This window comes from Melospiza melodia, chromosome 2 (genome assembly GCF_035770615.1).
Source record: "Melospiza melodia melodia isolate bMelMel2 chromosome 2, bMelMel2.pri, whole genome shotgun sequence".
NCBI classification, from domain to species: domain Eukaryota; kingdom Metazoa; phylum Chordata; class Aves; order Passeriformes; family Passerellidae; genus Melospiza; species Melospiza melodia.
Genome location: NC_086195.1, coordinates 118,569,116 through 118,588,020, shown reverse-complemented (window position 1 = coordinate 118,588,020; position 18,905 = coordinate 118,569,116). Strand labels below are relative to the sequence as shown.

The 18,905-nt window shown below is 44.1% G+C and overlaps 1 protein-coding gene across 2 annotated transcripts; it reads left to right on the top strand.

The window, feature by feature from the left end:
* The first annotated feature begins 1,429 nt into the window (after positions 1-1,429).
* Positions 1,430-14,179, top strand: LOC134415225 (regucalcin-like). 2 transcript variants are annotated; one of them, XM_063150514.1, is made up of 7 exons: positions 1,430-1,523; positions 7,432-7,600; positions 8,050-8,232; positions 9,457-9,672; positions 11,125-11,256; positions 11,873-12,027; positions 13,737-14,179. In XM_063150514.1, the coding sequence occupies exons 2-7, from the start codon at positions 7,435-7,437 to the stop codon at positions 13,785-13,787; spliced, it is 903 nt and encodes a 300-aa protein (XP_063006584.1). In that variant the 5' UTR covers positions 1,430-1,523; positions 7,432-7,434; the 3' UTR covers positions 13,788-14,179. The 2 variants fall into 2 exon arrangements, with proteins under 2 accessions (XP_063006584.1, XP_063006585.1); XM_063150515.1 differs by lacking the exon at positions 1,430-1,523 and adding an exon at positions 4,021-4,164.
* The last annotated feature ends 4,726 nt before the right edge of the window (positions 14,180-18,905 follow it).

Below are 18,905 nucleotides of genomic sequence, written 5' to 3'. Positions count from 1 at the left end.
TGCAGTGGGTGACTCAGCTGCCCACCAAGGCCTCAGTGCTGCTTTGATCCAAGGGTTCAAAGATTATTTTGTACACATTACTGTTTCCCCTCTTTAAATCATGCAGGGATCTGTCCTGGCAGCTGAAAAAAAAAGATTTAAGCAGCTGCTCTTCAGTGTGGATGAGCATGAGAGGCAGTAAAGGAAGCTGGGCCTTGTTCTTTGGAGTGTCCACATCCTTCATTTATTTTGTGCTACAAGGCAATCTAAAGGCACAATCTAAAGTCTACTCAAAGCACAGTATTGAGAAAGCTTGAGTTAAGAGAGATGGTAAATGTAGCAAATTTAGGGCTCTGATCTCACTAAAGTCACAAACCTGGTGATACCTGTAACTCTGGAACCATGCTGTTGGGCTGCTGTGGTTGATCACTAGTGGAGATCCAGAGATGCAGCAGAAAATAAGTGGACATAAACACAGATAAGCTTCCTCTGCCATTGCTGTTGAGGTTTTGTACCTGTGCTCACTCTCACACCATCTGGCAGTAGGGTGATTGCCAGCACAACAGAAAAAAACAAGCCAAGCTTTTTTTATGTTGTTGTTGCATTAGAAAAGTAAGAGCAATAGCTTGTACAGGCATGAAAAAATGGGTCAAAGATTAGTTTATCAGAGTTGGCTAGGAGGCACCTGTGAGCCACAGGGAGGAGGACATGGCTGCTGGAGCCCCTCTTCCTCCATGCTGTGCATGGGTGGCACTGGGCAAATGTCTGAGCAACTCGTTTCTTTGTGCTTTGTGAGTGTGAGAGCACAGGCAGGTAAAATAAGCTGCTGCAGACATTTTACAAATGAATGCCACCTCCCCCTGCAGTAAAAGCACCTACTCTTCTTTGCTGCACAGGTTTTGTGGGCTTCCCATGAGCAGGAATAGCCAACTCTGCCAGGAGAGTTGCATTTTTAATGCTGCCGAGATGCCCCGGGAGCGCGTCTCAGCGCTGGGGCTGGAGCTGCTTCCTGCACCCCAGCCCTGAGGAGCCCAAACTGGTGCTGCTGGCGTATTTTCACTCAGGTCCCATGACTGGGTGCTGGATCTGGCAAACTGGAGCTGAGCCGTTGCCGGTTCCCTCAATTAGGAAGGCTTCCTGACTTTTGTTTAATCCCTTGCTTATTAATGGCGCTCACCTCTTTGATCAAAGATCAGCACTGATTTCAATTAGGGTTGAGCAAGAACTCAGTGACAGGAAAGGCAGTATCAGGAGGAGCAGCTGCTGAGCCCTCAAGGGTTTCTTCATCCTCATGACCAAAATCTATAGTAATAGGTGAAGCGTAGTTGTTCCCAACCAAGCTGGAGAAAGCTCTTGTAATCCTTTGCTGGCAAAATAGCTCTGCTGGAATAAAAGCAGGCGGCACTGACTGCCTGGGGAGCTCCAGTTCTTCCCATCTCGAGCACAAGGGAGGGACCAGGCCCTTCCTACAAAAGGGTGAAGCCAGGAAAAGATAAGCTTTGGTTTCACTTTTGAACCACGCTGTCAAGTGGGCTGTCTCTGGGGTGAGTAACCATACCTGTATCTGCCCGGGGTTTTTAATGCCTGTGTCTTTGTTAACTCTGCCTGTTAGAGTTAACAACAGGCAGAGTTAACAAGGGAGGGGGCTCTTCCCCTGAGAGCTGCAAAGGTGCAGAAAAACTTTAAGAGATCAGGACAAAAAAATAACAAGCAAACTTGAGTTTCTAGAGCTGTGAATGATGGGATGGATCCTCAAGGGGAATAAGTAACACAAGTATATTTTGGAGAGATATGGGGTAAAAAAGAGAAGCGATGGATTTACCAAATATTTGCAAAGCCACAAGAACAAATTCTGAGTTATTGTCTGAGCACACGGCTGTGGGGAACAGAAGACAACTATTTAAATACCACATTTTGTGGTGTGATAATGCCTTGTTATTCTCCTGACTATGTTGATAAAAACTAGGGACTACTAGGGACTACAAAAAGCAGCGGGTAAGAGTTGCATCAGAGGACACCAAAGCAGTGGGAGAGAGGAAGCCACACCAGGAGGAGACAAGTGGTTGGGTGTCAGCCAGGGGTACAGGGGTGCATTGCTGCCTTTGGCCAACTTCACTAGAAACTTCTGCTTTGCAACCCAGCAACATCAGAAACAAACAAAGGGCATGGCAGGGCCAGGCTCTTTATGTTGTGGAAACAATTAATAGAAAAGCTGCTGGCTAGCAAATACATGCACCTGCTGCTGCAGAGCTGCATCACTCATCAGCAACACCCACAAAACCTTTGAGATGTGTCTCTTCCTAAAGGGACTGGCTTCTGGAAAGGCAGACATGTGGGATGTTGAAATGGCAGAGTGGCAGATGTGGTAACTGTGTTGGTAGCCTAGAGGTGGTCAGGGTAGGAATAAGAGATGGTGCAAAATGTGGCAGGGGCATCCCCAGAGCATTTGCAGCCACATGAATAAATTAGAGAGATGTGTTCTGGTATAATTTTCCCAGCTGCTGTCCTTCCTGTGCCACTGATGATCCAACACTCAAGCTGCTCACCCAGCCAGCTGCACGTTTGGTGTTTTCATTGCCAGCAAGGTGAATTCTTTGTCCCTCTGCCTCACTTGGTTTTACGTAGCTGCAGCCTGTGATGGGGAAGTCAAGTCACCAGAAGTGAAAGGCTGTGTGGAAAATGTGGTTTTCTCCTCCAAAATCCTTTAATCATTTAAAGAAAATGCTTTGGGAAATATTTTGTAGAAAACAAGATAACTTATATTTCTCAGTTGGTTTTTTTTTTTTTTTTCAGATGAGAATTAATTTTCAGTGAAAATTATCATAAGCCAGAATTTTCCTTTTGGATATGTCTTCCAGCTGAAAATGCTGTGGAAAACATGTATATTTTTATACTTGAACCTCCCTTTGAAAACAGCAGAAACTGAGGGTTTGTGCAGAGATGAGTTGGAGCCTTTGGGGGCCAAGAAAAGCTCAAAAGGGTCCTCAAGGCACCCAGAATCACGTTGTGTGTAATACAGTGATTTTGGAAGGAGTTTGACTTGGAAATATACCTGGCTTTTTCCCTAGAAATATTTTAATTTGTTTATGTCTTAGGGCTGTAATTTTTTAATCTCTGAATGTGGATTGATGGTGACTATGGTAGGATAATACATCTATCTTGTCTGCTTGCTTATCAGGGAAACGTGTTCATCCTGTGAATCATTTGAACATCAAATTACAGTGTTCATTAAAGTCTTTCATGAATAAGGAAATGCATTGCTCCTGCATGCTGGACTGGGGCTGATTTCTCCCAAGGGGCTTCTGCCCTTGCTGAGTGTGGCCCTGTCACCAAAACTCTGGTGGTCGCTCTGGCTCAGTGCCCAGCTTGGTCCCTGTCCCCATGGCAAGCCTGCCTTGTCCCCACCTTGCTGGCCCTGCCATCCCCTCCCTCTGCTGAGCAGGGCTGGCTGGGAGAAGGCACTTGGCACCTCCCACCTTGGCCTCCCACAGACAAAAAAAGAAGGCAAATGCCAAAGGAGGAGGAAAAATAAAAGTCAGGCAAGACATCACCATCCTGCAGCATCCATGGCAGTGGCTGAGAGTGCCTGGTAAAAGTCCTGCCCTGTGTGTGCAACAGGCAGCAGCTTGGAGCTTTTTTCCAAAGTGGGATCAGGCTTTGCGTGCTCGAGGTGAGGAGCCCTGGGACTTCACACACACAGGAAGCTTGTGGCACAGCTGGGAGTAGGAGCCAAGTCTTAAAGATGATAATAGGCCTTAATCACAACAATATGTTTTTCTTTATCAGAATACTACAAAACCCTCCCTTGCATCTTTCATTAACCTTCCCTTTTCAGCACCCTAAATTTTGGAAGGCTGAGCTAGCCCTTGGGGCAACTGAATGGTGCAACGCCTCAGTTTCCCTCTCACACTCTCCCGACATGAGAAAAATACTGAGCAAGGATTTTTCTCTATCACATGTCCTGCTGCTGGCACTGCAAACCAGACCATTCAGAAAGGCTTTGCTCCCTGCCTCATCATTCATGTGACTGCTGACTGAATACAAAATGTAAAGGGTTACCTGCTCCATGCAGATAACATCAACTGGTGCACATTTTTAACCGTCGCTGGAAACAGCAGCCAGTTTCATTGGGCCAGTGCTGGAAAAGAGTCACCAAGCCAGGGCTGGCAATATTTTCCTCAGCAGGTGCGTTGGTGGGATGAACTGCAGCGTTTCGCATAGGTGTCCTCCAGCTTGGTAACGATATTCAGCTGCTTGACTGAGGGGAAAAGGGTTCTTAAAATTCTCTGGTTTATGCAGATGGTTGCTTGAGTGTACATTAAAAGTTTTAGCTGTCTGCCTGCTTATTTGAAGGGTCAGTTTGACATTAACAATGAAATGATGTGTGTTTGCATGGGAGGGAGAGAGGGAAGGAAACAGCAAAAAAACACTTTTAAGGTCAGTCATTCATTTGTATTTTACCTGTATCTTTTTAGGGGTACTGAAATGACCAACTTTTGTGCAGATGATTTGAAAAGGGATGTGGACAGAGGTCTAGAAAGACTGTTTTCAAATGGCTGCCAGAGAGAGGGTTTAGTTTCTAGAGCAGAGAGGATGTTTTTACATTAAGTTTTTATTCCTAACAGGAAAATTTTCTTATGGTCTCCAAATTCTGATAACTTTTACCAGTAAAACTGTTTAACAATTTAACTTGGAAAATGTTTCAGTGACACCTGTCCATCCCTTGTGCATGAGTCCAGGAGGCTGCAAAACCAACAAAATGTTGGAAAGAGGATATAGGCAGGGTGGATGTGCTGTTTTTTTCTGCAGGGATTTTGCTTTGGGAGATTACAGAAATATCTGGTGATTTTTGCTTGGAATTTCTCATCTTTCCTTGCATGCTCATCTCCGATGGGTCAGTGCTGTACCAAGCAGGGTGCAAGGTGCCACAGATAAAGGTGTCCAGGTGGCAGGATGCTTGGGGACTGGTTATGCTGGGATATTTTGAACTGGGTTTTTGGGGGTCATTTCCTCATTTTTCCCTCTGAGATGCTGTATTTGGTGAAATGTTACTGCTGCATAATTCCCTGGGGAAATTTGCTTTTGCAGCAGGGAGGGCATGGCAGGAAATAAGCAGAGCACTGAGCAGAGGGGGGACAGGGACTGGGTAGGACAGGGCTGAGTCCCTCACAGCTTGTGGGGACTCTTTTGGAGGCAATGCTGCCAGTTAGGGTTGGATGGTCCTTCCTGTTAAAAGCCTCCATTTTCAGCTGCTAGTAAAAATTAGTGAAACCTCAGCTAGCAAAACACAGACCTTCCCTTCTAATTGCCCTCTTCTTAAAAGCAGGGAGGGGTGAGGATGATTTGAGCCACAATATTCACCAGTATGGGAACCTCCACAGCTGGAGTGACACGCAGGAGTTATTTCTGTGGCAGAGGGGAGGGATGCTGGGGCTGAATGTGCACTCAGGGAAGGTGGGTGTGCTCTGAGGGTCCATGGGACAGGGCAGGTCTCTGCAGCATCGCTGGGGGAACAGGAGAGGGGGAAGCAGGCAGCTGGTGCAGGCAGGATGGTTTCTCGCCTGCCTATGCCTTGTGAAACAGCTGGCAGTGGTGTGATTGTGTACTCCTCATGTGGCATGTGGGATGGGTCTGTGAATCAGTATTTCACCACAGCTTATCATGCCAGGCCCCTGTTTTGGCGTTGCAGAAGTTGGACAAGGGGCGTGTAAATGAAACAGGAGCTGGTGGGAAAAGAAAGGTTTAATAAGGCTTGGTTGGGTGAATGAAACAGCTGACAAGACAAATACGCACTGGCTGCTGCAGATCTGGAGCCTTTCTGCCTCTGCAGGAACCACAGTGCTGCCGGGCTGCTGCCGAGCTCTTGTTTTCCCACAGGGGTGAGAACAGCTCTGTGCTTCCCAGGCCATGGTACAATAAAGTCAGCATTGTGTCTCCAAGCCATGGGTCCCACATATGGCAGCCACATGACACAAAGCTTTAACCCACAATGAAACTCACTCCTCCAGCTCAAGCACTGTTTAACAGGTTTCTGGAGGTTAAAACTTGGCATCTTGCTGTGTATCTTCATTTATGCTTTAGATGCTCTTTTCCTGTGTGGAACACCTTGCTGCCCAGCCTCTTGTGGCCAGTGTATTTTGGAAGGGAAAAGGATATATTTGATAGATGGGTTGTTTGAAACTTGGTGATGTGACTCATTGCAGGAAAGATCCCACGTCCCTCAGCCCTGGCATTTCCACTCACAGTGATTAACTGGCTCTTCCCATGTATTTTGAAGTGCATTAATGCTAATTAATTATTTGTACACCTTATCACCGGCTCACCTGCTAGGAAACAATACCCACTTGAAGACAGTAATCCCTGGGACTGATGTTATGTCAGGGATTGGCTGCCTCCCAAGAATTATCTCCCAATCTGTGGAAAAAATGTGCTGAGGCCAGTGGGTGCAGCAGCGGAGGCGGCTCCATTAGGGGTGACTGAGGCACTGAGTGGGCCCCTTTCTTTTGTAAGAGCTCAATGTGGAGCTTATTGCTCACTTCCCACCCCACAGCAAGGTCAGGGAAGGGACAGGATCTGTGTTTTTGAGGACATCAGTGGGTACTGGACATAAAACTGATGGGTTGTGCACCATGTGTGGGTGTCAACCAGCTGTGGCTGATTGACTGATGTCCCTGCAAGCACCTTGCTGCAATGGGGACAGGGGAGCCAGAGCATGAACAACTTGTGGCAGAGGCAGGCATATGGAATGGGAACTTCACTGGTGGCTTTGGCCCCCCAGGCAGCAGCTGGGGTAATCACACCCCAGAGCTTGGCATTGGGCAAAACTTGGTTGGAGATGAAGTTGGGGCACTGAGGGGGCTGATGAAGAGAAAATGCTTAGAGGGAAAACAAAGCAGTAGAATTTCAAAGGCAGGAGCTTTCCTCAGTATTTGCATTTTCTCATTGTCTGGTGTGGGAACAGGCATTTGTTGTGCAGTGGCTTCTGTGGCAAAGTGGAGTGGGTGCTGTGGGTGTGTAAATGTCTTCCTGTGGAGGAAATCAATTCACTTGTGTTAGTAGGGCAGAGCCTTGATTTTCCACAAAAAGATTGATCCACCACTCATTGGTGCTGCTGCCTTCTGATCCCTCCCTGTGGTCAAGGGAACACTTAGGATCATGGATCCCCAGACAGCAGCTTGGTTCCAGCTTAGGGCCATAGCCAGCACTCCTGTGCCTGGAGACAGGTGCCTCATCAGCAGCTGTGGCTTAGGAAAGTTTTGGTAGGGAGGAGCTTTGGCACCTCAAGGTCAGTTCCAGCTATAAGGCCATGGAAATGTCATAAGAACCTCCTAAATTACTTTGTCGTGGGATTTGGAGTGCTTTGCTATTTACAACCTCTGCTTTTCAACATTGTAGGCATGGAAATATTCACATGACAGCTTTTAATTACATCCATTATTAACTTCCCCTCAGGCCATGTCTTCCTCCATCAAAATCGAGTCTGTTGTGAAGGAGAAGAACCGGATGGGAGAGTGCCCAGTCTGGGAGGAAAGGGAGAATGCACTTGTCTACGTGGACATCAACTCACAGAAAGTTTGCCGCTGGAGCCCGGTCACCAATGAAGTGCAGAGTGTGTCTGTGGGTAAGAGTCCACTCTCACTGCTTCATCCTGGGACTCTGTCTGTCCCATCCAGCCTTCCTGGTAGGAGTCCTGCAGGTTGGTGGTCTCTCATGGGACCACACTCCCTGTCTTCTCACAATGTGTTGCTGAGCACAGTGTGGCCTAAGCCAGCTGAGTGGAGAGGACAATTCACATGTTGCCCCTGATAAGTCTAAGAGGGAATGCATGTTTTATTTGGGACCTGCAGAGGAAAAGGTACAGTCCTAATGGCTGTGCCCTCCTAGAAGGTGGAAAAATCCATGGAACGCAGAGCCAATGAGATGTGCTCACAATCCCAGGGGAGAAGGATCTCAGCATCAGCTCAGCCTTTCCTGGCCAGGGGTGTCCCGGGTCAAGCCCAGATGCCCTCGGTGAGGGCCAAGTGACGGCGCCAGAGCTGCCCTTCATATTCTGCTCCCTCTCCCCCACAGATGCCCGTGTCAGCTCAGTGGCCCTGCGGCAGTGTGGGGGCTATGTCATCACCCTGGGGACCAGGTTTGCCTTCCTGGATTGGGACACCCAGGAGGTCACCACCATCCTCGAGCTCGAGCAGGATAAACCCAACAACAGGTTCAATGATGGGAAAGTGGATCCAAAGGGGAGGTTTTTTGCTGGTAAGTTCCTGGCAGAATTTCCCCTGGAGCAAGGGGAAACTAATTATAGTGTATTTTATATAAGGCATTTTTATTTATTGCCTGTCTTGTGAATGCTCTGCTTGGTTACTGCCCAGTGCAGGAGGACAGGGTACCCTATACCTTCTGACCTAGATGAGGACAGATGCTGCTGACAGGGGCCGTCTGACAGAAAGACTCCCCTACTTGGTGGAAGGTGTTTTTCAAACAACTACCTTCATGGAAAAGCCAGTGAAGGGCTTATGTAGGTGGGATTTTTTCTGGAAATGTAGAGAAGGATGCAGCTTCTAGAGCAGAACATGAGCTGCAGCTTGCACCCATTTTGTGCAGCCTCTCTTGGTTAGCCTGTGAAAAACAAGGATATGGGGGGGAGATCCTCAGCCTCCTGAAGGCAAGAAGGAGGTTTAGGTTGTACATTGTGTGAAAAGTCTTCACCCACAGGGTGATAAGGCACTGGAACAAGCTCCCCAGGGAAGCAGTGATGGCACAAAGCCCAACAGAGTTCAAGAATTGTTTGAACAATGCTCTCAGGCACATGGTGTGCACCTGTATTTTAATGGTCACAGCCCGTTTAAATTATGAAAGTAGCCTACAAAGAGCAACAACAAAAAAAACCATATGATTGATGCCTGCCTGCATCTCAACTTCTGCTGTGAGCAAAAACTCAACCCTCTGGGGCGTGTCCTGGTGGTCCGTTGGGTCTTTGATGTCTATGACTTAAACCTCATGGCAATGTAGGAACATCCTTTCATTGGCCAGGATCTGCTCTGTGGGAGGCAGCTGCCCTTGATCTGCTCCTTTTGCTCTTCCTCATCAATCTGACGTGACCCATTAGTCCCTTTCACCATAGGATTGCACAATTGTAGAATCATAGAATGATGTGGGTTGGAAGGGACCCTTAAGACCATGTAGTTCCAACCTCCCTGTTGTGGGCAGAGACACCTTCCACTAGATCAGGTCACTCAAAGCTCCATCCAACCTGGCCTTGAACACTTCCAAGGCATGGGATATCCACAACTTCTCTTGGCAACCTGTTCCTGTACCTCACTACCCTCACAGGAAAGATTTTCTTCCTAAAAATATTTTCTTTTTAGGAAGAATTACCCTAGAACCTCTTGGTAACACTTAGAGGAGGTTTTTGATCAAACATGAGGAGCAAGCTTCTAGTTTCTAACCAGTGCTCCCACTTCCATTTTTCCATTTCAGGCACGATGGCTGAAGAGACGGCACCAGGAGTCCGAGCGAGGCGGCAAGGAGCTCTCTATACCCTTTTCCCTGACCACTCAGTAATAAAACAGCTAGACCAGCTGGACATCTCCAATGGTCTGGATTGGTCCCTGGACCACAGGACCTTCTTCCACATCGACAGCCTGTCATACGCTGTCCATGCCTTCAGCTACGATGTGCACACTGGAAAGATTGGTACACATGTTTAAAATTTGGTGATGATTAGTGACACTGCTCTGTCTGCAGAAGACCTGGGCCTGTGAGATGCAGGGCATGTTCATTTGACAGATTTCATATCTTCTGGTTACAGCTTGTCAGCTGGCTGACTGTGATATTCCCCAAATTTACTCAGCAGGCATATTTGGTGAACAAACTTTTGACAGTGTTTCAGCTTTCTTTCTTCTGGAGACATGGCTCATACTTAGACCTGTTCAAGGAATTGCAGAAAGAAGTCATTTACACTGCAGAATGAGAAAGAGCTTTTAGGATGGTATTTATTCTTGAGTGCCATCTACTGGAATTCCTTTGATTGTACTAGCTCCATAAATACAAGTGGAGAACGTGCATGTATGTATTTCACAGAAAGGTTTTCAGAGGATCAAGCTGCCATTGTGACAGAGTTTTCCCTACAAAATTTTTGAAATTAAGATGTTTTCAAATTTAACTTAAATTCATTCTATGGATAAACATTTTTTATTGTATCTTCAAGGAACTAAATTTAAGTATAAGCAAAATGGATCTTACCTCATTTCAAAACTCTTTGAAATATTTTCATGCTGTATCAAGCTGATATACTCCACAGGAATTTAAATGTCTGTACTGCCTTTGTACTTTAAAGAGGGCAGACTTTGGGTAATCATAGATGAAAATCACACAAAGTAATTGCATTCACTCAGATTTCATTTTGTTGAGAACATCTCTTTCTACAGATTTTAGGATGTAAGATTTCAAAAGAGGATATAATGCAACATTTCCCCCTGCAAATGTAAAAAAGTAACATGTTTGAGTATCCTAGGCTTGGCTTTATGTCCACAGCTGTCTATTCTTGGGTAGTGAAATGACCAGAAGGTGCTGGGTGGGTCAGAGCAGGTGATCCATGACCCATGGGCCCTGCTCCATGAACCTGACTGCTCGCCAACATATCTGCACTGCATCCCTGACCATGAGCTGGTGTCCAGGTTTAATCAAAACTACTTGCTTGGTTTGCCATTAAAAAGTAAATTTTTTGATCTTTTGCTAGGAGAGATTGCTTATCACCAATGTTTAAATGCAGGTAATTATTTATGTGACATGACCAATAAAGGTCCAGGAAAAGTTACTGCACTTGCAGTGGCTGTGTTGTGGCAGGCAGCAGGTGGGTTAACAAGAGAGATGGGGGCATTTTGTTCTCTTCTCTTGGTAAAATAACAGGAGCACTAATTTGGTACAATCCCAGACTGAAATGTCTGTGCTGGGGACTTGTCTCTGCCAGGCTGGATTAGGCTTTTAACACATCTGCAAATGCTGGTGTGATGTACATTTTGCAGCACGTCTTTCTCACAGAAAATGAACGCAGCTGTTTGCAAGGGCATGGAAGAGGTTAGCCTGGGATCTGATACACAATGGGTAGCAGCCCACATAACATCAGCTTTGTAACTCTCCCTGCAGCCTGCCCCAAGCTTTTGTACCATCTGGAAAAGGAGGAGCAGATGCCTGACGGGATGTGCATAGACGCAGAAGGGAAGCTCTGGGTAGCCTGTATTGATGGCGGCAGAGTCATTCGCATCGACCCGGAGACAGGTGAGGCCTCCACCAGTTTGGGCATGTACATGTGAGGGGAATGGCAGCAGGGGGAATGGTTTGAAGGGGAGATAAGGTGAAAAGAATTGCCCATTTCTGCCCCACGGATTGCCAAGAGCATGGCTGGCTCAGGCTGTGATCATGTAAAGAGTGCAGCTCCCTGTGCTGCCTCCAGTGTGAGGTACCCCTGCCCCATCGTCGGCTGATGAAATGCAGCACACTCCTCTTAATAGTACCACTATCAAAAAATGTCCCACAAAATGCTGCATATAACATTTCTCAGTGTTGAAATGTTTAAATGGAAAATGCTTTAAAGAACTACATCCATCCCAAGCCAGGTGTCCCTGCCCTTCCTGACCTCACACACAGTACTGCTTTATTTTGAGAAAAGGAAATGAAGCCTCGCAGATGCGGGGGAGAGCCTGAAAAATAGTTAGAGATGAGGCAGATGAAATAATTTGGTTTCCCCACAAACTGTCCTTTAGGATGTGGTCTCTGTCTGAAAGGGAGGTGCCTTCTGAGTAATGTCACATCTGTGCCATGTGTACTAATAGTATTCATAATTACATGCTTCCTAAAAAATGAACATTAGAAAACAACTGCACATTTTTCCCAGGAAAAAGAATCCAAACTGTGAGGCTGCCTACTCCAAGGATCACCTCTTGCTGCTTTGGTGGAAAAGACTACTCAGAAATGTATGTGACTTCTGCATATGATGGACTGGACGAGGCCACCTTAGCCAAGGAACCTCATGCAGGAGAGATTTTCAAGGTGAGCAGATTTTATTTCTTTCTTTGTGTACATCAGACCCGCCAAGCCTCATGTTCTGGGAGTGAGGTGGCCCCAGCTGCCGTTGCTCATCCCACTCACCTCACGAGCTGCTCCAGGTGCATGGCTTGTCCCCCTGCCAGGCCCAGCTGCTTTTGCAGAACTGCCCATGCAATTGGAAGGAAGACTTGGAGAAATTACAAGTTATAGTGTTGATATCTGGCTTGGCCAAAGTTGACTGGTCAAGATCTGGAGGCAGCGAGCGGGTATGGATCTGCCATATGGATAGTGTGTTCTGTAATACACTGCAAGGAATTGCTTTTATCTCTTACTATAATTTAATCCCTTTTGCAAATTTCATTCTCTTACTTCTCAGTTTTTAATTGTGCCAGGAAATCTAAATGCTTACAGAACATATTTCTCCTTTAAAAATTAAATGTTTAAATTTACTAGGCAAAATTTTGTGTCTCAGTCTGAAAACTTTTAGGATTTCTTTTTGTCAGTTAAAAAATGTGAGGATTTGAAGGAATTTTGAATGAGTTAGAAATGGGATTTCTGAGTTGTTTTAGATAATGTGATTTATTTTTTTAATCTTCTATATAGGTAGAAAGGGTGAGTTTGGTTCAGATCTTCACCACATGGTTTAGAAGGTCATGAGACTTTTAGTTATAAGATCTTCTAAGGATTTATTAATTAATAAAACACTGTTAACAAGGATATTTATGTTTTTGATTTAATCTTTAAATATTTCTTCTTATGGATTCATGTTACAGTGTAAGCTTTCTTAGGTAATCATTTTTTAATATGCAAATCTATAATACTGTATTTTAAAATTAGAAACTTTCCTCTACTTAGTTTAATGTGTCTCTACTTTAAACTATAAATCCACATTCTCACTTCTAGCGCTAAAGTTTGGAAACCTTTTCTCAGGTCTCAAAGCAAATTCTGTGTTTAATTCTAAGCTTTGCCTTACAGGCCTAGAGTTCTGGGAATTCCCTGCATTTCAGATTCCAACAAAAAATGATTGCTATTTTTTAGAAAACATTTTTGTCTGGGGCTCTTGAGTCTGGAACTTGTTTCTCTCTTCATTTTTTTTCACTCCATTAGCAAAAAGGATATCAGGAGAATAAAATGCAGTTCTTACTCAGCAATTGCCATCAACCCAGACCAAACTTTTATCAGTTTGGCCACAAGATGAAGACATGTTACAGGAGGGATGGAAATCTTTTCTGGGATCTGGGACACTCCTGTTGAAAAGCAGGGCTTAGAGCAGATATCTCATGGCTGAGAACTGATATATTCAAGCATCGCAGTTTAGAAGCCCACAGGAGGATTAAATAAGCATCTTTTTGGTTTTGTTCTTGGGTTCTCCAGTTCCACAAGGGAATTGGTGTTTTCCAAACTCACATTTGTCTTGCATGGGCAAAGCATGTTAAAAATTACTATGAATTGTTTTGAAGACAAGGACTACATACAAAGGCCACAGATAACATTTCAATTAGCAAAATTATTGAGTAGTGCTTGATAATCTTAGTGATTTTAAGGAGTTTGGAAGAACTCCAAGTCGTGACTCCTTTTGGGCTCCTCTTGAAGCAGGGGACCCTCCACATAGTAGTCTGCTGCTATGGCATTTGCTCTACAATGTTTGAATGTTTTCATTATATTATCTGTTTCCTTTCTTTTATCTTTTAATTTTTAATTTTTTAAAACAGATAACAGGCCTGGGTGTGAAAGGGATCCCACAGAATTTCTATGCTGCTTGAACCTTGACACTAAACAGCAAAGAAGAAATGCTTCCATCTAGTAGTAAATCTGACTGGAAGAAATCAAATGAACTACAGAATTTATTTGTGTGAAGAGTTCTAAGCCCACATTTGTGAGTGTGCTTGTTTGGAGTTGAAGATATTTCTCCTTCTGTGGGCCTGTGGCTTGATGCAATAGGTTAGAGGGGTAAAGTTAATCTGTGTTACACCTTGGTAGCTTTTGTGACTTTCCATAAACCTTTAAATGCTCAAGCGTAGTTTCGCTGAACTTTCTGCCGACCAGCTCTGGATTTTCAAGTCTGTGCAGTTCCCAAAGCAGAATCTGACTCCTCGTGTTACAGTGACGCACCAGCAACGATATGGCAGATTTTAATAAACATTTTAAAGAGTGATGTCTTGAACTGGACTGTTCCTCTGCTGCAAGATTCCCCAGGGTTTGCTTTTGTTTTTTTTTTTTTTTGTTTTTTTTTTTTTTTTTCTCCTTTAATGATCAGACCTATTTGTAGTATCCAGGTTCCATTTTTCCATCCTCATTGGCCTTCTTCCAGGATGTCCTGTCTTTAGGACACCCCTTAGGTTGCTGAAAATAAACTACACAACTATGTTTAAAGAAATGCTTACAGATGTTTTTTCCTCTGCATGCAGATGTTACCTTGAAAGCACTGCCTGATCACACACAGTCAGTGCACGCACAGGCTGGGAGCCACCAGGACAGCCTGGAATACAAAACACGGATGCTTGGTGGAGTTGTGTTGTTATCTTGTTGTTGTATTTCATATTTCTAAAGTCCCATACTGTCACAATCATATTTCTAAAGTCTCATACCTTCTCAGAGATATTTCTTGGGGGCAGCTCTTCACAGCTCTGACTTCTTCTCCTGCTTGTTCCTGCTTCTTAGTCAGAGCTCCTTCCAGGCTCTTCCTGATCGGCCAAGCCCAGCCCCTTTTATCCCAGTTATCTTCATTAGCTACAGCTGCTGCCCAATTAAGGACATCACAGCTGCAGCCCATCAAGAACAACCGGGGCTTATCAGGGCAAGGCCTATATACAGATATTCAAATACAATACAGATATTTTAATAAGACTCCTACTACAGAGTTGTCCTTTCAGGGGTGATATTTACACACACACACACAAACACGCGAACGAACTTCCCTTTGCTTTACAGCCTTAATGTACCCAGGGCCTCACCATCTTGTTCCCCTTTCTTCTGGGGCTCATCCACTCCCATTTCAAGTATTTTTCCCCTTTTTCCCTTTAGATCCTCCCCTCCTTTCTCCTCCAGAAGGCACAACACCAAAGTGTATTTTTAGAGGCTGTTTAAATAACGACCGAGCTCTACCCTGGACTCACTGAACCCTGGTGATCCTTTCAGGATTTCAGAATGCTCGAGACCTGCAGACACACAGTGAAATCCAGCCTTTGCATTGAGTTTGCTGTCTTTTTGCTGTCTGGAAAGAGACACAGCATTTTAAAATAACACATTTTCAGATCTTTAGATCTTTAATGCTGACACTTTGTAATGTTGCAAAGAAGGCAATAATCCCCATCATTTACCAGACCAGATGTTTCAGTGTCTTCCTCTGAGGTATTTGACCTTTTCACCCCTGCTATTCAAAGCCCTCAGACACTATGAGTAGGGAGAAAGTACTCAGTGCCTCATGAGGATAATCTCCCCCAAAACCACAGAGGAGCAGGGGAACTGTGGTTAGCCATGCAGAAATATTAAACACAGTTTTCATGGGGCTGTACACAGATTGCCTCTAAAATTAGCTGTTTTCTCCAAACCCAGCATCCCTCTCCTAGCCAGGAGTCCCTCAACAGTTTTGAAAGAACCAAACTGAGTTGATTTTTTTCCTTTAAAAATACCCATATTGCCCAACTCTCTTATGTGGTAGCCTGCTGACAAGTAGGAGATCTGGTGCTGAGATCTGATCAGGCAGGGGATGGGCCAAGCCACATGTCCTAGGAAAATGTTGTACACATTTCAAAGGTGACAGGACAAGGTTAGGTGGTGTCTCTGACCCCTCAGCAGAACTGAACCACAGTCCAGAAAGAAATCTGAGATTCAGAGGACCAAGAAGGGAGCTTTATTCCCTAAGTACTATTGAATATACTTGGCCACAAACAGGATTTTCCAAAGTGCATTATTTCAGTGCAGTTACCCCTGAAGTCTGCTAAAACCCATGTTAGATGTTTTTCAGACACTTACTTTAGATCATTAGTCAGCACTTTTCTCCTGTGCCGCTTGATCAGATCATTTGTATAACAGGATGAAGAGGCTTAGCCTATCACTCCTACCTTTTACCCTGGAAGGGAGGTGAGTCCCTGGAGCTGCACAGAGACAACTTGATTGAGAAATAAAAGATTCAGCTTATTGTAATGTTTGCTCAACAAATAGGCCGTTGTTTTTCTTCCTAAGTCATAATTCCAGCAGTAATTAAACTGCTGGGGGTTCTTAAGAGCAAAGGTGCTAAATGCCCTTTGGCACCATGTCAATGCCAAACTGGTACAAGGAACATGGAATTATGCAAGATTTCCTGTTTACCCCATCTGGAGAGGAATGTGGTGGCAGGGTGTTTGGAGGCAAGTCAAGTGTCCTAACCTTTAATTAAAAAAAAATATAGGAAGTGAGTGCAGATACTTCATTTAACAAAAAATACCCAGTTACTTGCAAAATTGCCTACTTACTAGGTCCTTTGCTCTGCCAGAAAAGCAAAGCAGATAATTCTGAAACAATTTACACTTGAGAAATACTTACCACCCCTGCAATATTTTTTTTTTGCTAGAGTTTTCCCAGACATGGGAAAGCTGGGGTTGCTAGTTTGTTATTTTCCAACCACTCCTTCCTCCATTTCTAAAGGGAGACATGGAGTGTTCTGCTCTCACATTCCAAGGTCTCTCTGCCTTGGGAACTCTCTCTTGTAGTACAGCTTCTCAAACCAAAAAAGCCTTGAAGATTGATGAGTTTCTCTCTGCTACCCAAAGGCCCACTACTTTGCTTTTCTTCACATTTCAGAAGTTGCTGTTTGGTGAATTTGCTTTTAAAAGACAGTGCTAATTGAAAACCATGTTGGGCCTGTTCTCCAGCCTCAGTTCACCAAAGAGAGGCCAAGGCCCCTTGCCTTGATGAAGGCATGAAGGAAGCTGGTACAGGAGTGGGTTTGTTCCTTTTGTGCATATATCCATAGTATATATATCCACAGTACCCATAGTCCTTGCTGAGGACACGCTCTGAGCTGGTTACTCAGTGGCTGAGTGCTTGGTTGGTGTGGGCTAGCCCTACATAGGGTCAGCCCTAACCCATATGCTCCTGCCCAGGGGAAACCTGCAGAAAATAAACCAGCTAGTCAGCAATATGGCACAGACTGATGGGAGCTGGCTTCCTTTTTAAGGGATTGCTTTGTACATCCTGCCTTTTATAAGTATTTATTATGTTTTATCTATATTTGACCTGTACCACACTGGATGACATTAAACTAATAGTATTTTAAGTTAGCCATTCCATGCTTCACCTTGTGAAGCATATAAAAAATGTGCTGGTGACTGACTAGTTTTGTACAATTCTCTACCTAACTGCAGCAAAAGTTGGTCTGAGCTCCCTCCTAGTAACCAGCATTTGTTAATTTTGTTTTTGAAATGCAGCAAACTGGAATAAAAATATGTAAAGAATTTGGAACTTACAGTGTTTGATTGATACAGGTTGTGATAGCCTGCCTTTGATGCAGCCCGGGACACAGTTGGATTTCTGGGCTGTGAGAACACATTGCCAGCTCGTGTCCAGCCTCTCATCCACCAGCAGCCTCAAGCCCTTCTTGGCAGGGCTGCTCTTGGTTACTGCACTGTGACTGACCCAGGGTCTTGCAGATAATCTGTGTCAGGAGCAGGAAACCAACTCCATCTCCTCAATGCCGGTTCAGTGATTTACCTGCCACAGAATCAGTGAAAAATAAATTAAATTACAGAGTAATCTGAAATTTGGGGAAGCTTTCCAATGACTCTCTGGGGCTTTAAAGAGAGGAGTTACTTCACTTTTGGCATTACATCTGTATAGTTGTGTCCATGCCAAGCATTTATTTCCCACTACAGAAACTGCCTCAAGGCTCAGTGGTTTTTTGTCAGCTTTTCCTTTGCTGATGTACACCAGCCTGACAAAATAGTTGTCTTTCTTTTTTGTATTTTAACATTAACACAAAAAACCCACACAAACATTAACAAAAAACTTTGGGAAATTATTAGGAAAAATTTGGGGTGCTTTGTTTCTTACATGGAGATGAGAGAAGAAATGAGAGATTTTTCAAGCCCTCAGATAAAGAATATGTAAATAAGAAGATATCAAATCTTTATTAAGGACTTCAATTTTAGTCTTTAACATTGGAAAGATATTTATTTCACCTTCAGTTTTTGCATTCCTATCAATATCTGAGACAAGAAAGCTTAAAAATAGAATAATGGAAAATTATTTTTTTCTGCAATGGTGCTAGCTTGCTGTTTTCATTTTCTCTTAAAAACCTTTCCCTAATTCTGCTTTGACAAAGGAAGGATAGTGCATGGAGACCTATTTATATACCTCCAGCGCTGGTATCTTCATCCTGGGTGCCTAGTGATTCCCCCAGTAACTCTCTATATACAAGTAAATAAATAAATAAATTTTAAATAATAAATAAATAAATAAATAAATAAGTTCCCTTCCTAGATGTAGGAGAAATGTTAGATGCTTTGAAGGCCTCCAGTGGGAAATATACTCCAACTGAAATAAATTTTAAAATTTTGTAATGTCAGTAACTAATTGCTTACTTTTGGTAAATTGGAGGTTTTTTGGACATTCAAAACACCTTCTTCCTTTTATTGCTGACTCATTTACTTGAGGAAGACTGGTCCAACAGGTAAATGCTTAACCATTAGACACAACTAATTCCCCAAATCCCAAATAACACAAGGGCAGCATTCTTTGCATGTGGGCCAGCTCCTTTATTTTTACATATCTCTGTGGTATACAAACCATATTTATCACATACTTTTGACCATCTCTCCAAAAATCAACTTGGCAGTGGTCAAAGATCTACTATAATTGTTTCTGCTTATGCAGAAACAATTTCATTCTTTTTAGGCTACAAG

Coding starts and splice junctions, on each gene's coding strand:
- LOC134415225 (XM_063150514.1), top strand. CDS start 7,435: ATGTCTTCCTCCATCAAAATCGAGTCTGTTGTGAAGGAGAAGAACCGG. Junction 9,673..11,124: donor TGTGCACACTGGAAAGATTG/GTACACATGTTT, acceptor CTCTCCCTGCAG/CCTGCCCCAAGCTTTTGTAC. Junction 11,257..11,872: donor TCGCATCGACCCGGAGACAG/GTGAGGCCTCCA, acceptor CATTTTTCCCAG/GAAAAAGAATCCAAACTGTG.